At 47.1% G+C, this 21,209-nt stretch overlaps 1 protein-coding gene across 4 annotated transcripts in view; it reads left to right on the forward strand.

Annotated features, from left to right (window-relative positions):
- TGFB2 (transforming growth factor beta 2) overlaps positions 1 to 21,209 on the forward strand; it is an 82,252-nt gene that overhangs the window by 33,901 nt on the left and 27,142 nt on the right. For all 4 annotated transcript variants that reach the window (XM_025991311.2, XM_025991310.2, XM_072759549.1 and 1 more), the window contains one exon: positions 17,963 to 18,126. In XM_025991311.2, the coding sequence (XP_025847096.1) occupies positions 17,963 to 18,126 (164 nt within the window). The remainder of the gene's footprint in view (positions 1 to 17,962; positions 18,127 to 21,209) is intronic.

The following is a 21,209-nucleotide window of genomic DNA, read 5'->3' on the forward strand; positions in this document are numbered from 1 at the left end:
TGGTGAAAAGGAGCCTTCGCACAGACCCCATAGGGACTCCTTCGAAACCCACATGAGGCTTTTTAGAAGTTCTGGCTCTGAACTCTTGGTGTGTCCAACTCTGTCCTCTTGAGGAAAAACTGAAGATTCAGACAGCTAGAACAAGACTCGATTGATAAACTTCAGCACATGGTCTGGGTCATTGAGGTGACTGTATTTTAAAGGATGTCTGGCTCTGTCATCCCTCCTCAAATCTGTCATAAGACTGCTCCCAATCACCAGCTTCTTCTGCGGATTGCTCCGACCTATAGAAGGCTTTGCTGAGCTTGGGCTGTTCTGGTACTTTCCATACCCTGGTCCTTAAAATATTGCAGGACAAACCTTGATCAGGAGGGGCCATGGGGCCATGGGGCCATGGGGCTATGTAAAGAGTATAGACTGGGTTGGCAGTTTCCAGCCCCTTCTCTGTTCTAGCTGATGTGCACAAGTGACTCGTCTGCTGGAAACCTCAGTACTTTCATTTATACATGAGGAGCTTCAGGAGGGGGCTGACCTAGCACAGAGTCGACCCCATCAATAAGACAGCACCTGTACAAGATGCTGCTGGGTTTAGGATGAGATTATGTTCAAGCAAGTGCTTTGCAAGTTGTATGTGAAGTGGGTACTTTTAATAGCACGATCACCCAAAGTCTCCTCTTACACCTGGTTTATATGTGAGTAATGCAGTGGGTCAGCAAATCCGGTGGATCCAGGAGTGGTTTTTCTAACACATGTCCTACTGAATCAGGCTCACATGTGCCCACAGGTTTCTGATTCTAGTTGTTGTAAACTGAGTAGCAGAGGCAGATGCAAGGACTGTGCTGTGTGTGTGTGTGTGTGTGTGTGTGCGCGCGCGCGCTTGAATCTGTAAAGGCAGAGGAGAGGGTGGCTCCTATCCCTAGGGTGTCAGGCAGTTTTGATATAGGGGACCTCTTCTCTGTTCCTGGCTGGAAGAGTCTTATTGATGTCTCAGAGTTATCAGTCTCTGAGAATAAGTGCAGCTTTCCCCCTTCCACTCCCAGCGGTCATTTATAATATAACCTTACATTTATTAAGTACTCGTTATGTGTCATATTCATTATCTTATCTAACTCTTGATGGCAGTTCTTAGAGACAAGAGTTAGCATTCTCACTTTTTTTTTTAAAGATTTTATTTTTGTTTATTTGAGAGAGAGAAAGAGAGAGAGAGAGAGAGACTAGCAGCGGGGAGGGGCAGAGAGAGAGGGAAATGCAGACTCCCTGCTGGGCAGGGAGTCTGACTCAGGGCTTGATCCCAGGACCCTGGGATCATGACCTGAGCCAAAGGCAGACGCTCAACCAACTGAGCCACCCAGGCGCCCTGGCATTATCACATTTTAAAAACAGAAATGAGTCTGAGTCCTTGCCCTCATGCTGTCCCTGTCTATCAGGTAAACATGTAAGAGGTGACTATAATACATAAGTGCCATTGGGGCATAAAGAAGGGAGAAGTCAGTTGTGTTCTGAAAGAGCTGGAAAGTCTTCCAAAAAGAGGAAGCACTAATGTTGGACCTTCCAGGATAAGTAGAATTTTGCCAGATGTGGCTGGGGCATGGGTGTGGTGGTGTGGTGGTGCCTGGCAAGTTTGGAAATAACAGGGTGCGCTTAGGGCAGAGTCCACTGTGGCAGGGGAGAGAAGGGAGGAAGGGAGGGAGGGAGGGGGGATGACAGGGTGCCCATCAATTGGGCAATGTAGGTTGGGGTCACAGTCTAGAAAACAACACACGTTATGAAGTTGTTTCTTTGAGGTGACTGAAAGTTATTGTGCAGACTTCTCTGGTTGGAGGTTTAGAGAGAGGAGGGGATGCTTAGGAATGGAAGTGGGCATAGAGGGAGGGAAGGAACAATAAAATCAGAGGGGGAGACAAACCATAAGAGACCCCTAACTATAGGGAACGAAGTGGGGGTCGCTGGAGGGGCTGGGTGGCGGATGGGGTAACCGGGTGAGGGGCACTAAGGAGGGCGTGTGATGGGATGAGCAGTGGGTGTTACAGGTAACAGATGAATCACTAAATTCTACCCCTGAAATAAATAAAGCACTCTATGTGACTAAATTGAATTCAAATAAAATATTTTGAAATATGGTAAATTAAAAAAAAAAAAAAGAATGGAACCTAATATGCTAGAAAAGGCATGCCAAGCTATCACAGAGTCTGTGCTTTCTTACCTGAACCTCAGCGGGAGGCGGGGAGTCTCCCAGCCTTAGATAGACACGTGGAGCCCAAGCCCAATGCTGTCTTAGACACGAGGGAACTGAGGCCTGGTTACTGATGCGCCACAGTAGGAGGTCTGCGGGGAAAGTGCTGCCGTCCTCTTCAGACTCACTTCTGGAAGGCCCACTGAGCAGAACCATGCATCTGTGTCTTCTGCAAGATTAGAATCTATAGTTAGAGGACTCAGTACACCCGTAGAGCAGTGGGCGTGGGATTAGACGTGGGCGTAATTACCGTAGAGTGCTGGAGAAGCCAGATTTGCCTCTTCGAGCACCCTCACCCCCCAACCAACTTCCTTCCTACAATGAAAGCATAATGTAGGGTCAGTTGGTTTCAACAACAACAACAACAAAAGCAAAGAGGTTTGTAAAAGTCCATCCGTGTTAGGGCGGCACGGATTGCCTGTCCGAGCAGAGTGACGTCGGTGAGGCCATGTTGGGGGGAAGAGAGGCCACAGCTACAGCGGGTTCTCCACATCCAGAGGGACAATTTGAAAGCGCCGGAAACTCCCAGGCAACTGTGGACTCTTGTTGAACACTGCGGAATGACTTTGTCATCGAATAGGCCTACGGCCACCATGGCCTCTGAATCTTTGTTAGGCCCACCGAGGCAGCGCCTGTGGTCCAGTCTCTCCCTCCCCTACCGCAGAAGAAAGCTGAGGGCTCTAAAGACATGGTCTATCTCCTCCTGAAACTGGAGAGCCTGGCTCTCTCCCTGCTTCTGTCTCTCTCATTTCCAGGTCATTCCTAAAGTGCCAGTTACAGAGGTTGTGGTCGATCATGGTCCCCAAGGTGGCTGCCTGAAATGGCCGTCAGTCAGTCCCTTTCTCCATCTCGGCCCCTTTTCTGTACTGTCACCCTCAGGCAGGCCACTGTGCTTTTTGGAGGAAGGCATTTCTGACGTTGTTTCTTTGAGGTGACTGAAAGTTATTGTGCAGACCTCACTGGTCGGAGGTTTAGAGAGAGGAGGGGATGGTGAAGAATGGAAGTGGGCATAGAGGGAGGGAAGGAACAATTAAAAAAAAAGATAAAATCGGAGAGGTGACATGATTGGAAGTTATTGTGGCCCTTGAAATAGCTGGCGCTAGAAATAGCTGTTCGAAAGAACAATGAAGAGAAACCTGTCACCCAAGCATCAGAGCAGCTGAGAGGTCCGCATGTTTAATTCAGTGTTGCCGTATCTCCCCAAGTCGGAGTGTCACCGAGGTCTCCGAGTCAGTCCTCTCAGCCTGCCGTCCCCTCTCCTTAGTATCCCTGGTGTCAGGAGATGAGCATTAGATTAGCTCCAAGAAGCCCAGAGAACCTTTAAAGAAAACCATTTGGCCTCTCGGTTGTGGTTTCCTCAACAGTATGATGGGGAGGATGTTACTGTGTTTATCAGTTACCGGCTCCGATGAGGTAATACGAGAAAGTGTGTCGTGAAACACCAGGTCCATGCAGGTGTGATTAGCGGTCATGGTCATCGTGTGACTTTGCTTTTAGAGAAAAGAGTTCATGTCCTTCTGCTTTGTCATACTGAGCACCTGTTACAGGCTGGGAGGTCTTGTCCTGGGGCTGGAGCTGGGACACAGGGGTGGGAAGCCAACCGACTTAGCCCCGGTGCTGGTGAAAGTTACAGAGGCCCTTCCCTCCATACAGAGCCTGTCCCCCCAGCGCCTGTGCTCCCTGTGTCTGTGCTCCCAGTGCCATTCCTCCCAGTGTCCGTGCTCCCAGTGCCATTCCTCCCAGTGCCCATCTTCCCAGTGCCATTCCTCCCAGTGTCCATGCTCCCAGTGCCGTTCCTCCCAGTGCCCATCCTCCCAGTGCCATTCCTCCCAGTGCCCATCCTCCCAGTGCCATTTGTCCCAGTGTCTATGCTCCTAGTGCCATTCCTCCCAGTACTCATCCTCCTAGTGTCTGTCCTCCCAACACCCATCCTCCCAGTGTTTGTGCTCCCAGTGTCTGTGCTCCCAGCACCCACCCTCCCAGGGTCTGTGCTCCCAATGCCATTCCTCTCAGCACCCATACTCCCAGTGTCCGTGCTCCCAGTGCCATTCCTCTCAGGGTCTGTGTTCCCAATGTTCGTGCTCCCAGTGTCCATTCCTCCCAGTGTCTATGCTCCCATGTCCATCCTCCCAGTGTTCGTGCTCCCAGTGTCCATCCTCCCAGTGTTCATGCTCCCAGTGTCTGTGCTCCCAGTGCCTGTCTGGGCACCCATCCTTGCAGCATTCTTCCCCCCAGTACCCATCTTCTCAGCACCCATCCTCCCAGCACCCTTCCTCCCAGTGCCCTTCCTCTAGCATCCTTCCTCCCAGCATCCATCTTCACAGTGTCCATCCTCCTAGCACCCTTCCTTATAGTACCCGTCCTTCCAGTACCATTCTTCCCAGAGTCTGTGCTCCCAGTGCTCTTCCTCCCAGGCGCCTGTTCTCCTGGCACCCATCCTCCCAGTGCCCTTCCTTTCAGTGCTTGTCCTCCAGCATCCGTCCTCCCAGCACCCATCCTCCCAGCATCTGTCCTCTTAGTGTGTGTCCTCGCCATCGCCCATCCTCCTAGTGCCAGTCCTCCCAGTGCTGATGCTCCCAGTGCTGGTCCCTTGTGGATCCTGGTCAGGAAGGTCTAAAAGGGAACTCACCACGAGCTCCTTGGGGAGACACACATGCGGACCTCTTGCTGGCTCTCCCCAACCCTGACCTAGGGCTACAGAGCTACGACATGGCTCACTCCCAGCTCACTCCCTAGGTGTTTAGCAACCCTTGACAAGAACTGCCAAGTTTCCCTTGTCCAAACTCCTCTGGCTCTGAATGTATCCCAGGATCCCATGGGTGCTCTGCTGTGCAATGTGTGTGTTCTTCGTTGGCCACCTTTCTTACTTGTACGCACAGAAGCTAGATTAATCTACTCAGGTGAGATTATGGAAGTGGCTGTTTTCTTTTCGGACACAGGGAAGCCTTTCAGATATGTTGTCGAGCCTTTTAAAATGGTGTAATGAAACAGCTGAAACTAATAGAATATCGTATGTCAATTATATTTCAATTAAAAAAAACAGTCCAATGAAATCAGTGCAAAATGGCAAGAAATAGACATCTAAAAAAGACATAATTCACTCACCTTAACATGGCAAACGTTGTTCTGCTGACTTGAGGGTATCCTAGGGTGTGTACATAGAAGCCCTCTGCTGCTGCCTCTGTATGAATCCCCATCTCTTTGCCTTCGCCCGTTGCATATTTTATCCTGGTTATGTACCTGGGTATTTACCACTCTGGTTCTCTGGGACTTCTGTGTGCTTTTATCCTAATACATTTAAGAAGCAAGGGCTTTATTCAAAGAGCTCTTCTTTAAAGGGGACTTAGTAGCAAATGCTTTTGAGGAAGTGGAGGAGACCCACTGCCCGGCCCTGAGTTAAAGCATCTGTCCTTTGCCGTCTGCACGCTGGCCTGTCAGAAAATAGAGCAGACAAGGCTTCAGAAACCACCTGCATGTTGACCCCTTGTCAGAAAGACTTCTGAAGGTGTCCGAGAAAAAAACAGAGAGAGCTGTAAGACTGAGCTCCAACTTTCCTTAAGAGGAGAATCTCTCTCTCTTTTTTTTTTTCTTAAGAATTCCATGTCTGTCCTCAAAATAGCAGCACCCTCTGTCTTTGTGGGGGTTTACAAGAAAGTGGGGCAGGTTGGACTCACTCTTTGGGTGTCCCAGCTGCTGTTGTCCTGTTGGTTTTCTATCCCGGTGTCCCTAAGAGCAGATGAAATTTCACACATTTTATAGCCTCTCTACACCCAAATCATGGGATGGATGCTAAGCCGTCGGGCTTGCTCTCAGATACTTAAGTAAAAATAACCTTTTGAGCATTTTAAAGGACTCAGCTGTGGTCTGGTTCTGGTCATGGAGAGTCTCAACTTTAAAGATGGTTTTTGTTCTCCGCTCACAAGTGGTGACCCCACCTTGAACGAAAGTTGCTTAGCACCCAACTGAACATGATTTCTTAAAACAAGCCTAACACCCGCGGCTCCGTTCCAGAACACGTTCACACCGCAGTTAATCTGGATTCCTATAATTCCTGTATGGTCCCATATCTTAATTGACCATGGCTGTGTTGCCAGAACAAACAGGACGGGGGAAGAGTACACACCCTTTCTGAATACATCTACCAACCCCAGGAAAGCACCATCCTCTGAAACTCGAATGTTCTTTGCAAGGTACTGAATGACCATCTACTAAAATGCTAATAAGAACATCTGACAACTACAAAGCCTTCAAAGCACTTCGTGCTCCCTACCATCTTTGTATTTGAGATTCAGGGCTGGCATTCAGCACAAGGAACAATTCGGATCTTCCATGCAGCTTTCCAAGCAAATGTACATGGAAGACAAATCTCAGAGTGTTGATTCACAGAGAATAGGCATTCTGGGGTGAGGTGGGTTCCGGAACCTTCCTCCACCTTATCCTGTTGGCCGTAGACTTGGCTGTCCACCCTGACATGAGCGGCACGTGGTGCTGCCTGCCGTAGTGGAAACGGCTCACAGGAAGAAGTTGTCCTATGGATTCAGGTCTGTATTCACCCAGACAAATTTTAGAAACTTCGTTCGTGATCTGTGAGTCTAGGAGATGGAGTGAAATATATACTAAGTGGCCTTCTGATTGTAAGAGTTTGTCCTCTGCTATATCATTCAACAAATGAATGCGCTGGCTTACCAAATCAGATTTTAAATCCATCTGTATGTATCTGAAATGAGGAATGAAGTCAAATAAGTAGAGGCATTTGAGTAGGGGTTGAAATATGTGCCTAAAAAAAAAAAAAGCCTCAGGGTATGAGACACAAGATAGTAGCATCTGTAAAATAGTTTGTATGAGAAAGACTGAAGACTTGAAATTTATTATGCACTCAAAAGACATAGAAGATAGGAGTGCAAAGGTGAAAGAGGAGAGAGCAAGAATAACTTACTGATGGGATGTATTAATGAAAGTCTAAGTCCCGCAGTAAGGGAGGTGACAGTGCTACTAGTCTCTTCGGCCTTGAGAATTATGTGCAGACCTGAGGATCTGAGTTTAAGATTGGAGTAAAGAGGATAACGTCCATGAAAGTTAGAGGCTTTCATGAAAAATCATGGAAGGAAGTGAAGGTGTTTGCTTAGGACAGAAATAGGGGTGGTGAGATATCAGAACCGGTCTCTAAATTTCTGAGGGGGGTCAAGCAGAGAGTAAGTCACCCTGTGTTGCAGAGCTAGATCCAGCGGGAAGAGCTGTGAGTAGGCTAACCTCAGGGAAGAGCTTTTTGTGCAGCTGGAGCTATCAGAGATTGTAGGAGGCCGTCCACCTGATTTTGGAGTTCTCTGTCGCTAAGGAGTTCTGGGAGAGACAGTCTGGTCTCCTCTTGTTGTAGAGAAAACTGCAGTCAGAGGAATTCGATGCCAACAGCCCTGAGAGAGCGCCTGGTAGGTGCCAGGCAATGCCTGGATGTGCTCTCAGTCCTAAGTGCAATGTAGAGTTTCAGAGAGACGGAACGCTGGCTGCATTTGCTTTCCTTCTCTCAAAGTGGATAATCCGGACCATCTATTCCGCCTCATATGTACTCACTCCCAAGTCATGAATTTAATACGTTAGTAATAATAGCCCCTGCCACTTGGTTAAGTTGGTAAATAGCCTGCAATCCTAGCAGGGTGTGTGCCTCGCCACCTGTTAGCTTAGCTCTAGGGCAGAGCAATAGCAGCTCAGCACAGTGCCTCAAAGTACTTAGGCAATTGCCTGGCAAAGAAGTCAGGCCACAAGCAAGAAGCTTACAGCAAACTGGGAGAAGCTCACGGCACCAGACACGCATTGGCCATTATATGCATCACGGCCATAACTTTAGGAAGATTAGAGGGAAGCTTTTCAGCCTAGTAAAGAGCCACTCCGCCCAGTAAGCATGTCAAAAATCCACGCCAGTCATTCTAGAGCTGCAGGGAAAGTGCAGTAGTTTCTGGAAAGGCGGATTGTTGAAGTTTGGGAATAAGAATGCTCTCTGCTGGGATGAGCAAGAATGTCTAAGATTGTGTGCATTTTAAGCCTTATTTTGCCAATGTTTGGTGTAATCCTGGGAAGACTTTACTCCTTGGTTCCTCAGTCTGTAAAAAATGATGGAAAGTGAAGGGCGCTTCTAATCCATTAGGAGATTAAGGATGACATCCTAAGTTTCCAAGTTTAATTTGTCAGCAAAGTCAGCACATACTGCCTTTTTTTTTTTTTTTTTCTTTTTTTCCCTACTGACCTTGTTGGGAGGCATTGCTGAATCCTGGGATAATTGTGCGGATTACTATGTCGTGGGGTCTCTGGCCTCTTTAAATGCCGTTAGTGGGCCCAAATCATTATTGTTTTGCCCCATTAGGTATCATAGACAGAATGAAGAAGAAATTGAAGAGAAGGGAGCTAAGAGCAGAGCAAGAAAATTGGGCAAAGGATGGAGGGAAGATAAGAATGGGGAAAGAGAAAGAGAGGGAGAGAGGGAGAAAGGGGCAGGAGAGAGAGAGAGAGAGAAACCCAAACCAAGAGAGCTTTAGGTACTTTAAAGAATGAGACAGTGGCTGAGAAGAGCATCTGCAACCCTTCTAGAGAAGTCCCAGCCATGGGAGGCCATTGGCAAGGGAGATGCCACATTCACGGGACACCTGCCCACAGAGGAGGGTCCGAGTGTGGCCCTCGCCACACTCACTGTCTGTGACTTTTTCTCAGTTAGCCACTAGCTTCTCAGCAGGCATGCTTGGCCTGCCCCACAACCACAGATTTTGCTGTGAAAACCCAGCAAGGCCTACACACTTTGCCGACACAGCCCTGAGCCTGATGAGGGAGAAACGTAAGAGGAATGGAAACAGAATAGGTATTTCCATGTAGGTGGGGTTTTTATGAGCCCGATGGAAACTTGGGAGCAGACACTAGAAACCCCGTGTCTGTCACAGTTCAAGAAAGCCAACCGCCATGGGCCGGCACCACTATTATTTTACTGCGTTTGCCCTGCGCGGGAAGGGGCCCAGACACTCATGCTGACAGTATGCACAGTCTCAAATAGCAGCGAGATGAAGGCCAAGTCACATAAGCTGATGCTGACACAATTAGCCTCGCAGATGCCAACAGCATGTCAAGTTCGACACTGTCCCCGACTTGGAGATGTCCCCCCTCCCCCTTTAAATGGCAGATGCTCTGGTGCTGTGTTACATTTAATAGGAGGGATGGCCAGAGAGAAAATCAGAAACCACTGCTGATGCGCTGTTTATTTCTCAGTCATTTTGTGTTAAATTGCTGTGACTTGAATGTCAGCAGTGTTTGGGATGTGGTAGTGAAATAAAATCCATAGCCGGTGTGCCAAGACAAATTTCAGAAAACCCCAAAACACAATTGTCTTGGTTTCTTGCTGGCTGTGTCTCTGCACACACAAATAGAAGCTAGTTTATTGCCCTCCAACCATTCAGTGGGTTGCTTGTCTTGCCGCACTCTGGGGGATGTCTAATGAACCCCAAACTACTTCCCTCAAAGCTGGGGATGTCAGGAATGAGGGGCTGCTACACTCATTTAGGCATGTCAGAAGTCCATGCCGATTATGGCACAGCTGCAGGAAAAGTGGTCATTTCTGGAAAGGGAGATGATAAGTTAGCTCTGTTGATTGGAGGAGCGTGGGGTAGGAGCCAGTAGATGCCACGGGGGCCAAGGGCCACTGGGCACATCTGTATGGGAGGCTGTCGGGTGCTGGACAATATACTGATGTTGGCAAAGTGCGTCTCATGGGGAAGCATTCACACTGAGCAAGCCCCCAGATCTCCAGATTAGGACCATTCTTTCCAGGAGTGTCAGTGAAAATACTTGATCTTGTATCGAACTTTCTAGAGCTTTCAGGCAAGGTCAAGCTGAGAAGTTGAGAAGGAACCACTTCTTCGTGTGGGTTTTGCCCCAGTGCCCCAGTGCCCCAGTGCCTGTGTCAGTATTTCTGCCTGGGGTAGCATTCGTGCCTTGTGTTCAAGGGGCATCTTTGTGCAGAAGGCAGACATTGTAATGAAAAGCCAGGGCTTTTGATTGAAGGGCCAGGCTTGCCTTGATCATAGCCAAGAGCTAGTTCACTATCCTTGCTCTCAATCTTTATCTGTGAAATGGGGGGAATCCCTGGGTGGCGCAGCGGTTTGGCGCCTGCCTTTGGCCCAGGGCGCGATCCTGGAGACCCGGGATCGAATCCCACATTGGGCTCCCGGTGCATGGAGCCTGCTTCTCCCTCTGCCTGTGTCTCTGTCTCTCTCTCTCTCTCTCTCTCTCTTTGACCATCATAAATAAATTTAAAAAAATTTAAAAAAAATTTATCTGTGAAATGGGGATGAAAAGCACCCTCCGTCTGAGCAGAAATGAAGTATGTGAGGCTAGTGGGTCCTCCCACTAAATGGGAGGGAGTGATGAAGTAGAGTTCTGAGGCTGCGGTGACACCAGGCCATTCTTTTTTAGGGTGTGGGTGGTGGATGGACATATTTTAATTCATCCCTGGCTAGTTCATGATGCTAAGTAACGGGAAGGGAAGCCTGGCCAGCTTTGTTGTGGTTGGACCAGAGTCTAGGGCAGACGCTATCAGACCTGAGTAAAAGAGAATCATCTGAGATTCACCCAGTGGGTCTGGGATGGAGCCAGGTAAGGAGCGTAGTAATGAGCTCCCCCCAGGCAGTTCCCACGCAGGTAGTGAGTGACAGACATCTAATGTGGGGCTTAGGGGAGAAAACCATTTTGGGGAAGTTTTGTGAATGGAGAATGCTTAAAATGAGAATGATGAGCTGCAAGTGAGCTGAATGGCCACCTAGTTCAACCTGCCCCCAGATTCAGGACATCCCATAGCATCTTATCATCTCGAAACTACACAAATTTTTCCAGTGAGGGGAGTGCTCCCAAAGGACAGTGCATTTAAAAAAAAAAACAAAAAAAACTTCTAAATTATTAGAAAAACTCTTCATGCCAAAAATATGACTCTGGCCCTTTTGGAAAGTAAGGACTTCCCATATGCAAACCCCTGAAATATTTGGAGTCTTCTGGTGTCTCTAAGTTGTCTTTTCTTCAAGCTAAGTGTTGTCAGTTCCTTTTTAAGGGGTTGGGCTCTCTGTTCTGTCTCTGCTTGAGAATTAGCTCTGGAGCTTATAAAAGTCATTCTCAATCCAATTAATTAAACAGTCTCTGGGGCTGGGACCCAGGCATTCATGTTTTCAAAGTTCTTTAGTTGGAAATGCGTAGACAAGGTAGACAATTAGTGCAAATCATGGGGGAATTTTATTTTTCCATTATAAGAGCCTCAGAGTCTCGGGACGCCTGGGTGGTTCAGCAGTTGAGCATCTTTGGCCCAGAGCGTGATCCTGGAGACCTGGGATCGAGTCCCGCATCGGGCTCCCTGCAGGGAGCCTGCTTCTCCCTCTGCCTGTATCTCTGCCTCTCTGTGTGTGTCTGTGTCTCTCTCATGAATAAATAAATAACATCTTTAATAAAAAAAAAAAAAAAAGGAGCCTCAGAGTCTTGTGATGCTGCAGTTTCATCTTTTCTGTCCTACTCTTTCTTTTCTGCGTGTAATGCTGATCAAAAGTTTAGATGGTCCCAAAAAATAACTTTCTTAAAAAAATAAAAAGGTTTAGACACTCCTTTGTCATTTAAAAAAATCATTTGAAACAATATATTTATTGAATTACTATGATGCTCTACATACTTTCCTAGACACTTTGGATACTTACTTCATTGAACATAACAAAGATCCCTCTATGGAATTTATATTCTAGCAGCAGGAGATGGACAATAAAAAATAAATAGATACTTAAATAATCAATATTTTCAATTTTAGTAGTATGTTTGAAGATGATCAGTGCTTTCAAAATAAATAAATTAAATAAATAAAATTAGTATGTTTGAAGATGATCAGTGCTTTCAAAATAAATAAATAAAATAAATAAGTAAAATTAGTATGTTTGAAGATCAGTGCTTTCAAAATAAATAAAATTAATAAAATAAAATAAAAAAGTCTATCATAGGTGCTCCTTTGTCTTTGTGGATTTCTTTTCTTCTGTCCTTTGTTTCATTGGTTCCTAAGTTTTAGGGAACATGAGAGTCACCTGAGGCGTTAGAGAGCATGCAGACCACCCTCCCTGGCGCCCGTCTGTGCCTTTGAGAACCCCTGCTATGGAGGGGCCAGACATCTGATAATGACCAGGAGCCTGGGCTACTCTGGAAGCCTCTGCAACCTCTCCCCAGGGAGGGACACTCACTTGTATTTAAGGCCCAGGTGAGTGGCGAGTGCCTCAGGCAAGAAGACAGACCCAGTGGGAAATGACACAGCAGATGGCCAAGTGAAGCACTGCCTTCCTCAAGGCTGAGCTCTGAGCATCCTCGGGGGTATTTCTCTCAGGCCCCAAACCCACATTCCCTGTCAGAGCTCCTCACATACTGGTCATGTCATGAGACTTGCCCTCGGGTTTTGTTTTTTGCGGCCTTTTATGCAAGTGGCCCTGCAGTGAGCATCCTAGTGGGAGAAAGGATGGCTTGATGCAGAGAAGGCTGGTGCAAGGAGGAACCTTGGCCCCTTTCTGAGGCAGAGCCCTGAAGGCGGGGGGGGTCTCAGAGAACTTGGTGGCTACTGGGTTGAGCCATTTATGAACTGCCCCAGTATGCTTAGCTGCCTCTGCTCCTTCTCCTCTCTCTCTCTCTTTTTAAAGTTTTATTTATTCCTGAGAGACATAGAGAGAGGCAGAGACACAGGCAGAGGGAGAAGCAGGCTCCCCATGGGGAGCCCAAAGCGAGACTTGATCCTGGGACCCCGGGATCATGACCTGAGCCAAAGGCAGACACTCAACCACTGAGCCACCAGGTGCCCCCTTCTCTTCTAATGAAGTTAGTCAGGTGGTAGGAGAGTCTTCTCTCCCTGCATATATTCAAGGGAGGCCTGAGGATCCCTGGGCAGCTTTGCTGCAGAACGGGAGAGGGGACAGGAAGGGACCTTTCTGAGGGGAAGTTTGTGCCAGTTCAGTGCTCCCTGTGCAGTACTGACCACGTGATTCAATGCACAGTGTACAGGGCACGGTTGCAATCCTTGTATAGATGGAGAAACTGACTCAGAAAACCCAAGAAATGTCCCTGTTGCCATATAGCTAGCCCCGGATGATTTGGGATTAAAATTCAGATGGCTTAGAAGGTCCCAGATCGCATTAGGATCCTATGTCTACATTTCACCGTGGCAGGGCTAGCTATAAAATGTGCGGGATGCTTTTCAAAATGAAAATGTGGGGCCTCTCGTTTAAAAAGCAGGGAAAATATCCTGTGGAAGATTCTAAACTCTAAAACCTTTTTCCTTTGTTCCGTGATCTCCTTCTCTCTCCTCTCTTTTGACCTGTTGTGGTGTTTTCATGGGCTCTTTGACGTCGTGCTCGCTTGGGTACGGGGACACCCCCAGGGTGGGAGCAGACTCGCAGCCACCGGGGCCCTGCCCTCTACCCTGGGACGGTGCTGCTGGGTTCCCCCAGCCTCCAGCCACCAGACTGATGCGTCTCCCTTCCCACGGTGCTGCCACTCTGACCCCTAGGATTGCAAACTCTGCAGTGGGCTTGGTACCTGGATCAGGAGTGGGCGGGAGTTGCCCTCTGAATGCATTGCAACGCTGCCATCCTGCCCTGCCTGACCCAGACTCCCCTAGGTGAGGCTGGGGGCACCAGAGGGTGAAGGGCAAGGGGCCTGAGGACCACTCTTAGGGAGGCTCGCAGGTCCTGAGAGATGGAATAACACATGAACCAAGGCTTTATGCCCCCTGCCCTGGTTCCACTTGTCCCCTCGGACTTCCCTTCTAAAGCCTAAACTCAAAGATGAAATCATTAAGGATTTCAAGACGGTGACCATAGATCCTTAAACTCACCTATGAGGCTTTTCAGAGCATGGGGACTCTGTGTAACTGCACTGGTCACATGTCCATGAAGCTGTGGGGAACCAAAGAACTTTAAGTAAAGATTCCTGACCTTGAAGTGTCTCCTTAGGGAGAAGATAATATACAATGAGCTACTAATAAATTACTGGAGTAGATAAGCAGTCAGGGTACAAGGCTTGAAAAAGTAGCTTGTGATTAAGTGCCATGATTAGGCTTTCTGTACGCTGTTACTTTGTAAATTGATAACTACTTAGATTTCCTCATTTGTTTTTCCCCTGTCCATTCCCCCAAATTTGATTCAGCAGGGATGTGTGGCCAGGGTCGAGGAGAGGGGAACACCACTCACTTGATGTCATTCTGGAATCTCCCATGTGCAACATTTTCCCTGAGAGGCAGGCCCACGGGAACGAGCATGGGAGGAGGAGCAGAATCAGCCTGGTGGTCTGATCCAAAGGGTGGCAGGAAAATCGATTTGATTGAACCAAAAAAAAAAAAAAAAATGGGTCAGAAATTGAGAGGAAAGAGCCAACCAGGATGTGAGTGTGGGTAAGTTGGCAAAGGTCAAGCACAAGTACCTGACCACCTGGCGATGGAAGAGGAACTGGGATTGGAATTACAGAGGACTTTAGGGAGAACTCCCATTCCAACGGGGGAAATGAGTTCTTGGAGAAGGTAGAGGAAAAAGCTCCATCCCTCCAAGGCTAGGTGGGTGGATCAGGGCTGCACAAGCCATTAAATACCTACCCTGCCTCTCAGGCGCCCTGAGCCCGGGGAGTGAGCCTGCTGTGTCCCTGGTTGGGTATAGATGGGCTGCTGTCGCTTCTCCCTACACTGTGCATCCAAAAGCTTTTATGAGGTAAGGGTAGGGTCACAGCCCAGGCCAGAGCAAGTTGCTGTGACTCTTTTTTTTTTTTTTTCCCCAAATGCAGAAACATCTGCCAAGTCACTCAAGTTCCTCAGCCAGGCAGGGGGCCGGTGACCCATAGCAGATGACAACAGGGGACAGCTGCAAGCGGCCTTTGGAAGTGGTAGTCAGTTCTTTGGTCAACAGTCTTTATCAAGGGATCTCCTGCTCTGTGTGCTCGAGCCAGGGAATGGGGGAGGCTGCTGCTTCCTCCTGGCCCAGTCCCTTCACTGTGCTTACGAGACCAAAGTGGAGTTGCTGGTGGGGGCTGCTCAGTGGTCATTTCCCCTCGTGCATTAACTCCTTCTGCTTATAAAGCAAGACCCCCCCCCCCCCAATAAAAAGGCAGATTTGTATTATCGGGCATGGAAATAGAAATAGCGGCCTGGGTTCTAATAGCCAGAGGGAGGAGGGCTGCGCGCCAGTGTATAGGGAGCAGAGCAGGACAGCTGCACTTAACCATCAGGCTACTCCTGTAAATATTTGCAAACGCCCCTTCAAAGCTCAAAAGCCTAGGACAGGATCATTGGACGATTTGCTTAGATGAAGAAGAAACAAAATTGACCTCATGGTCCGAAGCAGCCATAAAAAGAAAGAGTGAGTTTGGGCAGAAGACCAGAAAGGGGAAAAAAAATTGTTCGAAGTTTAATAAACACAAAGGAGAATAAAAATAAATCTCAAGAGCACTTATTTACAAACTTGATGGAAGGATAAGATTGGGGCGGGTGGGTGTGAAAGATGGGTGTTCGGGGAAGTAGAACTGGCCTGTGGGGGGGTTCCGCCGAATGAGGAGGGGAAAACACGAGAGAGATGTTTACTCGTCCTCATGGCAGGAAGCGCACTGAATTAGCTTTGCTCTTTCAGGATGCTCTTTCAAAGCATGTTTGAAGCTTCTGCTGTCTTAATGGGGAGGCCATGTGAAGAGGAATGCAGCCACTAGGCCTGTGGAAGGTTCTGGCCAAACTAGAGGGTGTAGAAAGCCAGATCCTGGCTCCAGCTTTGCCCCAGCTTCTCTGCCTGGGCATTTGGCCTGTTTTCAGCTGAGCTGGTCAGGCCAGTACCAGCTTGTCCAATCACCTGGGGTGGGCATGTTCCGGCGGAGGGAAAGATAGATTTCTTCCCAGCAGCGACTTTTTCGAATTGCAATGCCAGGGGGCTCCAAAAACCTGGCCACTTGGATGAATGTTTGCCTGAAAACTGTCCACCGACTAATCCACAGTAGTAGTGCATTGGGCCATCGCTGTGTCTGCATGAATACTTCCTTTTCTCTGACACCTGGATGCTTTAGATTTTTGGGGTTTTTATTTTGTTTGTTTGTTTGTTTCGGAGACTCCTGGCTCAGGAGCTACAAAGCTTCCATTCACACAGTCGTTTGTGAAGCAGTCATGGAGCAGAGCTTGGCTTGGAATTCACTGCTTCCCCATAAGCGGCTTTCTGAGAGTCACAGGACACGGGGAGAGGGATGGGTGAAAGCCCCCTTCAGGGTAAAAAGTGCTGAGCTCTTAAGATCAGCGAATGTTGGTGTGTTCCTAGCATTTTTTTCAGTGTAATCGTCAGGGCACGGATTTCCCAAGAAATCACGAAAGGTATTTATTTCTATTTTAAGATCGGCAAGATGGCTCGTTTATTTAATAAGAAGCTAGTCTTGCCAATAGCCAGATGCCTGAGTCTTTCAAGAGTCCCATTGATGACCAACTATGCAAACAGCGGATAGTTGGTGAATTCCGTGTGTGCAGGGCCCTGTCCTAGGGATGTGGGGGTGGGGGGAAGGAAAACCTGGCAAATACGGTCTCTGCCCTCAAGATTCTTAAAATTTCATGGGGGAAAACAAAATAAACAAACATAATGCAGAAGTAATAAAAACACTTGTAAAAAGCCATAAACAACTGTGAATGATTATGTTGTAATGAAGCTACATAGTTGAGAAGAGGGTAGAGAGTACTGGAGCTACCAGATTTGGATGGAGCATTCCAGAATAATGAGAGAAAGTTTGCAGAAGATTTTGGAAGAGAACTGTAGAAACATCTGTAACAAGTGGCCTGCCCAGTGTACATGCTCAATGAACGGGTGCTGTATATGAAGCGTGGGGCTAGAATTAGGACCTGCTTTGGTTTTGTTGGCGTAGTTCAGTTGCTTATTCAGAGGCGGTGGCAAATTACTGCAAAATAACAGCAAACCTCGAGCAACCCATGAACTCAAAATTGCTGTGTACTATCTGCCTCTCTGTGTTTCACATGGCTCAGAGCTGAAGGAATTGGGGCTGATTCTTTCTCTTCGTTAGCCAGGATTCCCTCCCACCAATGGACATTAACCTGAATAAAGAATTTTAAGGCTGAACCTGATATGACCAGTATGTGCCTATAGGTTTTTTTTTCTTTTCTTCGATTCAAATTTTCTCACCCTAACTTAACTAGAGGGTGTATTTGGTCATATGTGTGTGAAAAACCAAAATAGTGAAGCCAAAAAAGATGCAATGCATGAACCTGGATAGAGTAGAGCATCCAGATGCCAAAACTTCAAGGAAAAAAAATACATGGGCAAACTGCTTGCCATTAGGAGCTATTTTCTTGGCACATCTGATTAAAGTGTATGCAAGCCCGACAGCTCTCTCCAGGCATCAACTGTCACGAACTTGTTCCAATTCATAACCGTCTAGGATTTTCCACTGCTCTGTCAACTTTCAAAGGATAGGGTTAACTACATGCCCTCAGATGGAGTTGGAAGTGGTTTGTTAATCTCTATTAATCTGCTACCCCTGTAACCAAATGCACATGTTTATTTACTTTTTTTTCCCCTCTGGTTAAATTGTTAATGGTATTAAATTGGCCCTTGGAAACTAAATCGTTCTGTAGATATTTCCCTTATGTTTTCTTGAGACTATCTCATGCTTTGTGAGAGAACAATGGATTTTATCATTTTCAATGATTGCCCTAACTTTTTACAGATGCCATCCCGCCCACTTTCTACAGACCCTACTTCAGAATTGTCCGATTTGACGTCTCGGCGATGGAGAAGAATGCATCCAACTTGGTGAAAGCAGAGTTCAGAGTCTTTCGTTTACAGAACCCGAAAGCCAGAGTGCCCGAACAGCGGATCGAACTGTATCAGGTAACTTTTGTGTGGGTTGTTGGGGTGGACGGTTTGAAGTCTTAGGGGAAAATACTTGCGGCCCATCGTAGATATTCTGAGTTGATACAAACCATTCTGTGCATTTGCAATCATGAGGGAGGCTCTCATTTGTTATTACTCTGCCACTGGCCACTTGTTCATTAATTAGTCAGGAAAGACTAACATTTAGAAGGAAGTGGTGAAGGTCGGAGCACATTTCTGAGCAACAACATTTCTGCAGTGACATAAGTTGTTGGAGTACCCACCCTTGGGAGGGATGGCGTCCAAAAGTCCACCCCCTGATCTGGAAAGTCAGACAACGGGACAACGGAGGCCTTCCGATTGTCTTCTCTCTCCCTGTTATTTTCACTCCCTTTTCTTCCTCTCTTTGCTATCTCTTGCCTCTTCGCTAACCTCATTCTCTCTCCTTTCCTTTTTCTGATTCTACTCACTTTCTCCAGCACCCCCTCGCCCCCATTCCCCGCGTGTCCCCGCCCTGCATGATTCCGGGCAGCCCTGACATTTCTTTCATCTCCCTAAAGTACACTTGCTGGGCAGCTGTGTTAAAAGATGATGATGATGATGATGGTGGTGGTGATGGTGATAATGATGATGATGATGAAGTGCCAAGTCACTAACATTTCAGAAAGCTTCTTCAAAGCTTCCCAAGTGTATTACAGGGCAGTAGATCATCATTATCTAGAAGCTATGGGAAATGCAGAACCTCAAGCCCCATCCCAGACTCACTGAGTCAGAACACATAGAAGGTAAAACAGAATCAACATTTTTCACAAAATCTTTGGGTGATTCATAAGCATTTTGAAGCACTGCTCTAAAAGCCCTGAGTCTGGGAAGGGAGGCAGACCCATGCATGAATAGCTTAAGTGTGTCGTGGTGTCATAGGAATGGTGTGTGTAGAGAGCAGATGGAGACATCTGAGCAGGACCTTGAGAAGTATCTGTTAAAACAGGATGTGAGGGATGGTCCTTCTTGGCAGAGGAGCAACCTGTGCACAAACACAGCCTTGATGGCACTTGTTGAGGATCTCAAATAGATGGTGCTCAGGAGAGACCAGAGGTCAGGGGAGACTGGGAGAAGCTTGCCCCTCCAAGGAAAGTGTATGGAGGAAAACTAGAAAGAGTCCAGAATAGACCAGGGAACCACCATGTGAGAGGAGGAGGCGTGTACGACTTATATGCCAAAAAGGAGGCTTGTTGAGGAAAAGAAAGGCATTGACATCTGTATGCAGAAACTTCTAGTCGTTCTGGATTCTAAACATTTGGAAACTGCAATAATTTGGATGGGAATTTGCTTCATATTTCTTATGAGAATGGGGACTTAACTATGCAAATAAATGTTGTGTATGAGATTGCAAACAGTAAGTTTTCAAAGTTCTAAAAAAGTCTTCAGGTGCTAGTTTACATCTGTGTTCGTGCAAAACAGTTCTTACCTATTAGAATGAATCCCCAAGAACCCCTTCTTGGAGAACTTCAAATCTCAATGCATGTTCTGAGAGCACTTCGAGGGCAGCCATTGCTTCCTGTCACCACCTAGGATAGGGTCAGGGTCGGCTTCCTGGGTCCCAGAAGCTTTGTGAATCATGTTGTAAGTAGTGTCTCCATTAACACTCACAGCTATACTGTGAAACTGGCATGATGAGGTATTCTTTTCTTTTCCAGAATTCACTGAAATATAATTGCAATGTGACATGATATTAGTTTAAGGTGTACAATATAATGATTTGATGTACGCATGTATTGCAAAAGGTTTACCACAATGAGTTCAGTTATCACGCATCACTTCACATAGTTACACATTTTTTTTTTTTTTTGCCCCCGTGGTGAGAACTTCTAAGATGTACTCTCTTAGCAACTTCCCAAGATACAATACCGCATTGTTAGCTACAGTCACTGTGCTTACATGAAACTCCCAGGACTTAATCTATCTTATAACTGGAAGTTTGTACCTTTTGACCCCATTCACCCATTGAAGGCATTCTTTCAACTACTGTGTTCGTCCTCCTTTTCATAGAGAAAGACGCTGAGTCAAAGACAAAGTAAGTCACTTGGCCAGGGTCACACAACTAGGGAATGGCAGGGTGGCCATACAGATCCAGCTGTGGCTCCCAAGTGCTTGCTCCTCCTCACGTGCTGTGCTTTTCCTTCCTCTTTGCCTCAGGATAAGCCAGCATAGAAGAAAAAATAAGAGAAACTAGGCTAGCCAGAGGGTGGATTGATATTTGGGGGGAAAGCAAAGACTGAGTTCTCTGGAAAAGAAGCTAGATCAAAGGTAGCTAGATATATAATTCAAGGTCATTAAAAAAATAAAAACAAAAACACGATCACATGTTCTCTTTTTTCTTCTTTTTTCAATTAAATTGCTTTTACATGACTTTGTGTAGGGATAATAGCATCATGGAATGTTTCCCTGGCCCCATATCAGTTGTCTGAGAAATTAAAGGCCAGATCTATAACATGAGGTGCTAAGTCACTGTTATTCGTGGGCCCCTGACCCTGTGCTCTGAGGGTGGCCTCTGATAGCAGAATTACTGATCACTTGCCTTAGTCTCAGAGGTCCTCTCCATGCTGGGAAAGGAGGTGTCCCTTGAGGCTGGTAATTTAGAAGACCTCAGTGACTTCTTCCTTAGTGACTTGTTAGTGGATGTGTGCCTTCTCAGAGGTTACTGCTGCACCACCTGTCCCATCATGAGCAGCAAGATCTACACAGATTGGTGTTCCCAGTTAGAAAAGGTACAACCCAAGATGGAAGCGTATTGTATGAATAGGGTGAGCATAGGAGGAAGCTGGAAGGAGATGATTTTAGAAGGAAAGTAAGGAGGGATATGACCCCTTATCTATCTGGAGCTCAATGAGGCAGCAGTCTACCCTCCTGAGCTATGACTAGGAAGTAAGTCAGAGACCCCGATCACCCTACCAGAAGACACAAGGCATACATGTAGCTGAGTTACCAGAAAAGCAACCTTTGGCCCTTTATTCACTTGTGACCAAGTTGATCGTCTCTAGGACCACAAGAAATTAGAAGCATTGAATTAGAAGTGGAGGGCTGGAGTTAGACGCTTTGTA

The sequence above is a fragment of the Vulpes vulpes genome, chromosome 5 (genome assembly GCF_048418805.1).
Source record: "Vulpes vulpes isolate BD-2025 chromosome 5, VulVul3, whole genome shotgun sequence".
NCBI classification, from domain to species: Eukaryota; Metazoa; Chordata; class Mammalia; order Carnivora; family Canidae; genus Vulpes; species Vulpes vulpes.